At 35.8% G+C, this 6,481-nt stretch overlaps 1 protein-coding gene across 1 annotated transcript; it reads left to right on the top strand.

The window, feature by feature from the left end:
• Window positions 1-1,078: 1,078 nt before the first annotated feature.
• Window positions 1,079-3,782, top strand: LOC115965310 (50S ribosomal protein L7/L12-like). The gene is made up of 2 exons (XM_031084503.1): window positions 1,079-1,766; window positions 3,459-3,782. The coding sequence occupies exon 1, from the start codon at window positions 1,184-1,186 to the stop codon at window positions 1,763-1,765; it is 582 nt and encodes a 193-aa protein (XP_030940363.1). The 5' UTR covers window positions 1,079-1,183; the 3' UTR covers window position 1,766; window positions 3,459-3,782.
• The last annotated feature ends 2,699 nt before the right edge of the window (window positions 3,783-6,481 follow it).

Below are 6,481 nucleotides of genomic sequence, written 5' to 3'. Positions count from 1 at the left end.
AAAGTTTAAACCTGTAGTTGAAAAATAACCAAGCATAGATATCATTACGATCATTTTTTATTTATAACATTATAAATCTACTGAGAAATGAGAACCATATAGACATCCCTACTACAATTGGCACTATTGTCAGCTGGCCCCAATATATTAATTTGAATTCAGATGATGTATATATTTCAAATATTTTCTACTTCAACGGGAGTTTTACAAGAATAGCATGCATACAAAATGTCTGTAAATGCCATCACCCTTTTTTCTTTTGTAAATCCAGCAACCTGATGCATTTTATTTCTGAATTTTCACAATTTGTTATGGACAAAAGTAACAGTGTCATAAAATTCAGAGACACCAAGGTTCAACTGATGTTTGAGAATTGATCTGTAACAACTAAATCCCTGGCTATGAACAAGATTGCACAGTAAACACTAATTTTTCCCCCTTGAAACTCATGAAATGAAAACAAAAACATAACACAAGGAACCGATAAACCCCGCAACCAAACATCGGCATCAGAGGACACAACCTAATAAAATCTCCACCAGCCAGTCCTTGGCCATTGACACACACGCACACTCTACTGCTACTGGGCTTCATACCCATTATAAAAATCTCAAAAACATTCCACAATAAATGAATCAGATTTAAAAATAAAAAAAGCAATGAAAGAAATAGATAATTTTTAGTGCTATAAATGAAACAAAGGGATGATCTTTGGCAAAGAAATCACACAAAGAAAAAAAAGTTCATAAATTTGGGTGGGTAGCTGAAACACTGTTGGTTCACATTCATTCTTCGGGGGAGAGGTAACCGGAGCATCACTGGTGGCTTTTTTTTTGAGGCATGAGAGAGAGAGAGATTCTGAGGCATGTTCAGCCGGAAGAGAGAGTTTCTGAAATTTTTGAATAGGGGTAAGCGTGAAGAAGAGAGAGAGGAGAAATTGAGAGAGCAGGGAAAAACGAGGGCTCACACGGATCGCTGACGTGTCTAATTGAGCTGTCCAATTCTTGAGCATTAGATCAATTGAATGGCTAGGATTAAAGCATTAGATCAGTGTCAGTCGTTTCTTTTCAGTACTCAGCTTCAAATTCATAAGCCATGAAAGCTTTATCACTATCAACCTCATCGACTCCAACAATGCTCATATAAACATTTTTATCCATAATTACCAATACGCCCCCACAAAATGAGGTATTTACGATTCATTTCACACATTCACAAATCTCTCCGCCAAAACCCTAGCCCCAATTTCCACACAACTCAAAACCCTAATCCTAACCTCTTAGCCCTAATCCAATCCAAGCTCCCATCTTTCTCAACCTCTTCTGCTCAGGAATCGAAGCCACCAGCTCCATCAGAGCAAGTCTCGGCGATCGTCGATGAGCTCTCGGGTCTCACTCTTCTCGAGGTCTCGGACCTCGTCGAAGTTCTTCGCGATAAATTGGGGATCACTGAGATGCCGACGATGATGGTGATGATGCCAGGGATGGTCCCTGGAGGACTGAAGGGGAAGGGCGGTGGTGCGGCGAAGAAGGTGGAGGAGAAAGCGGAGAAGACTGTATTCGATGTGAAGCTCGAAGGGTTCGATGCGGCGGCGAAGATCAAGGTAATCAAGGAAGTGAGGACTTTTACCGATTTGGGGTTGAAGGAAGCTAAGGATTTGGTGGAGAAGTCGCCTACGCTTTTGAAGAAAGGCGTGACTAAGGAGGAGGCCGAGTCGATTATTGCTAAGATGAAGGAGGTTGGCGCTAAAGTTTCGATGGAATGAGGTAATGTTGTAATGTAGTCTTGCCATTTTTGTGAATTTTTGAGTTTTTGTATGTTGGTATGTGAAATGTGTTTCAGTGATTGTATTGGTTTCATAAAAAAAAGTAGGTCACGCTTATGCTTGATATGTAGCCTTAATGCTTAAAGTTCAATGCTGCTAAGAGAAATTTATTACTTGCTAATTTGGAAGAGTTCATAGAGATTATAGAGTGTAGCAAGGTGCCTAGGCGTCTAATTGGCTAGAAGGGAGATGTGTGGCTTAGTGGGTGGGTTTGTATAGCGCATGGAGCCAATAGAGGGAATGGATACATGACAACTGATATAATGTAGAATCCACTCTCTGCCCTTCTTAGTAGTCAGTGAATAGTGACCTATTTGTAGGTGCATTCACATGAGGGCAAGTTCCCGCAATGAGAACCTAACAGATGGTTTATTGGTAGTAAGCTGATTAATAAATGGATCATAGGTTGGCTAATATTGAGTTCCGCTTTCTGTTCTGCATCTGTGATTCAATTTTTGTAAACGGTTCATTTTCAATTTTATGATCACACTATCCTATTTTGTAGAAATATTCAAATTCCACATGTTAATGGTACTCTAGTGAAAAGGTTGCTTCTGCTTTATAATTTATATGCTTACGTGTTTCTGTATAGAAGCTTGGTGCTACAAATGTGATGAGGAAAATACAGAAAATCATGAATTTGAAAAAATTTGGAATTATCTCAGGAAAGGATATGGAAAGATCTTTAAGTAAAAATTTGTAAAACCTTCTCACTTACTCTCTCAAGTGGAATATAAACAATTTGAATATCATAAATCAAGAGGACTGTGTTATTTGTGCTGACAGCTTAGAAGTTAGATCTGATAATGAAAGTAAAAGTTGTGTCAACGAGTTTTAACATTTAACGGAAACAAATTCTGTAATGGGAGCTGCAGGTAACTTTGTTATTGCAAGTTGGCAGTAGTTTTGTTATGGATGTTTGGTGGTGATTGAGTAAACCTGTCTAATCAAGGATGGAGTTTGCATTACTGAGGTGCAATGTTCAGTGATATTGTTCATGGCGTTGGAGGATGGATATGAATGTAAGTGAATCTTGATTGGCAGTGATCATCTTTTCTTCCGATCCAAAGCAAACTTTGTTTTCCATATCCATGGCCAAAAACAGTGTGAAGCAACTCTTCCAGCATTTTTGTTTAGAGAACCTTAAAATTCTGGAATATTAGGGTTTTTAAGCATGAAAATGTTGGAATTGAGGTAGAGAAAGCCATAGAGAAATTATGGGCAGGGGGTTACTAGGACAGTCGCTGATAAGAAGGATGTCAACTTTTAAAATGATTTAGGTGATGGTTCTCAAAACACGTTATGGGCAAGGGGTTACTAGGACAGTCACTGATAATATGGGAAATTTTATCACTATTAACTTGCACTTTCAATTGTTAAAATGCACTAATGGTCTGTATTCTCTGTTTGGTATGGAAATAGATTGCTTGTCACATGTCATCCGGCAGCAAATACTTGTCATTTTTATTAAACCTGGAAGATGTGTTTAGATGTATCACATAAGTAGCCTCATAACCAGCTAATGTTTCAAGGCAACAATGTTGAACAACATTTATTATTAATGCAATGTTACTGAACCACTGTAATGCTTGGCAATTTCAATACCTGATCCTTGGTTTTTATTTTTGTTTAGACTTGCTGGGGTAATGAGAATCAAAACAAGAAGTGGGAGGCTTTATGATATGGAATGTCAACATCAAGGGATTCTGATATTGATGTATCTCACTTGAATTACTACTGGCAAGTCATAGAGATTAGTTTTAGGTTTTTTCATAGTGCAGTCATTTTTTGTAATAACTGCTTTCCTTATTTTCTCTCACTTGCAAAAAATGCATCCAAGCAAGTTATGTTCGGTTGTCTGTACCTTGCTTCTTTTTTGGGTATTTTTGTTTTATTTTTTATTTTTAGATTCTTAACACCTATTGTGAAACTGGTTTTTGAGGGTTCATTTCATGGACTATTGTAACAATTGTACCTTGCATCTATATCCAGTGGCTTGTTTCGGCTGCCAGAAATAACCTTGCCACTTGACATAACTGAATAAAAGGATGTCTAAAAGTTTGAAGGGGACTGGAATGGGTGTGTTTTTGTGTGTATGGACTGTCTCATTGCCAGTTTATCTTCTAATGAACTATTGTTCATTACTGCCTCTTGAAGTTACATGTTTTTGGTCTAAATCTTATGTGAGTTAAGAGCATTCACATTTGGGGTTGTAAATCCCCTAAAATGCTTTTTAGCACCCTAAACCACAAAAAAACATGCTACATCTGTGGTTCTATATCTTAAAAAAAGTTAGCACTCAACTACAGTGAACTCTTTATTAATAAGAGTCTGCTTTAGCAACTCTTATTTGGTTTCCTTGTTCTCCCTCCTCCCTCTTTCTTTGACTCTCGCTCTGTCTCTTCTCTCTGACTTTCCCTTTCTCATGCACCCTTCCCTCTCTCTCTCTGACTTGTGGGTTTTCCTCTCTCTCAAAAGAACAATTAAGATGAAGTGGGTTTTCTCAACTATGACAACCCGTGTAGCAGCAGCTAGGTCGGATCTGTGTAGCGGCGGTGGTGGCAGGTTAGCGATGTGGTGGGTTCATGGATTTGAGTGGATGTGAATGCTCTAAGTATGGGTGCTACTAGCCTTATTTGCCAAGTTAATAATTGTGCGTTCAGATTAGAGTCTTTTAGTCACTCAAGGAAGGTTTTGGTTGTGCTATATTTTAATTTGTCTCGCACAAATTTTACTTGACTATTTGGTTAGGTACTAGATTTTGGGGATGTAAAAAAAAAAAAAAATCTATTTTACATCCTCAAAATCTATTTCATCTATTTTACTACCAATTTTACAACTCACTCAACATCCTAATTTCTATTTTTACATACAATTTATTAAAATAATATAAACTACACCATCAAATAATATAAAAAACTAATTATCAAAAGAAAGAGTGTGAGAGGAGGAGAGAGATTGTGAGATTGAAATATATATTTTTTCTTTACAACCCCATGAACAGTAAGTTGTATAAATACAAACTTACTGTTCATGGTTGCTAAAAATTTTTAGCAACTCACACCTAGATAAGGCTCAATTTGAGTGGGTGGATTGCTAAAATAGTAATTGAGGAGTTTTTACACTCCCAATACTAATGCTCTTAGATAGGGGTGTGGCCGCTTAACTTTGGATGCATATCCTAAACAAGTAAAACTCCAAAGGTCATATTTGATTGAATTGAAGATCGTATTTGATTGAATTGTATTGCAATAATCGCCTAGGGGCTAGAATAGATCCATAATTGAAGCTTCCAGAACCCTGTTTTCAAAATCATGAGATTGTGAAAAGAAAGTTTCTTTACTTAAGCCTTGGAGATGTGGCCTCATCATCACACAAGAATTCCCTAGTTCATTTGAACGTGTAATTAGATATTGACCACAAGTTATTCACAACTAAATTTCGAACAGTTAATAATTTATTGAAAAAAAAATTAAAAAACTTATTGAAAAAAAATAATAAATAGTTGATGTAAGCACAACTCACCGACACACCTAATTCAATCCGGCCCATGTGAGCTGGGTTGATCTCCCTCTTCTCCACCCATCTTCTTTGATTTGCCATTGGGCTATGGATTTCATATATGAAAACTTCAATTTGGGCTTCTCACATGACAGTTTCATATAAATGCCACTTGTGTTCCAAGTCAGTATTAGTGCATTAGTTTAATACTTTCCTTTGCCACTTAAGACTTTTCCATCCACTAGTTGATGGGGACCTTTTTGGCACATACATAAAATGTTAAGGACTAAAATGAAAAATTTGAAAAAAAAAAAAATTATATACAATTTTGAAACATGGGGGACAAGGTGTAATTAACCTTTCAAAATTTCAAATTCCTATTCATGGGTCTTCTTTCAAAGTATTGTGTAGATTAACTTAATGTTTCATGCTTTTTTTTTTTTTTTTTGAGAAACAATGTTTCATGCTAATTGATTGTGTTATCTGATGCAAAGGAATCCGCAAATACTACAAAGAAAGAGTACCAAGCGTTTCTAACTAGGAAGCTCCTCCCAAAGCTCCCATTCCTTGATATATAAACATATAACTATTATGCATTTTGGAAAAATCTTGATGGATTTTAGGATAGTTGAATGGTAATAAAATATGGATAGTATGATTTATTTATTTTTTATGTATTTTAAATAAATTGTGATCATTTTTAACGAGATATTTCGTGAAGTGTACAAAATTTCGTTTGTAAATAAACTTTTTAAACTTTAATATTGTTCACATCCACTATTATATAAAAATATTAATCCTCTTTGATCCAATATTTTTATGGTTCTTCATGCTTATTTACATGGATATCTGAATCCAATAACATATATTTAACTCAATTCTTATATAGGGTTTATAGATTATGGTGATGCTTTAAGTAATGCTTTACTTAGTTCTTTTGCAAATGCAAATAGTACTAAGGAACATAAGCATATATTGCTAAGTCTTTAGCATTTTGTTTTTGTTTTTGTTTTTTAATTTTAGTGAATGATAGAAAATAGTGATACACTAAATAAATATTATGAACATTTTGATCGAACACACTTTTTTTTTTTTTTTTTGGGGGGTGGGGGGGGGGGGGGGAGGTGGTAATCAGAAGAAGAATACAAAAGCTAA

Source organism: Quercus lobata, chromosome 10 (genome assembly GCF_001633185.2).
Source record: "Quercus lobata isolate SW786 chromosome 10, ValleyOak3.0 Primary Assembly, whole genome shotgun sequence".
In the NCBI taxonomy this organism is placed as follows: Eukaryota; Viridiplantae; Streptophyta; class Magnoliopsida; order Fagales; family Fagaceae; genus Quercus; species Quercus lobata.
The sequence above is the reverse complement of the archived record's forward strand: the minus strand, read 5'-3'. Positions and strand labels throughout refer to the sequence as shown.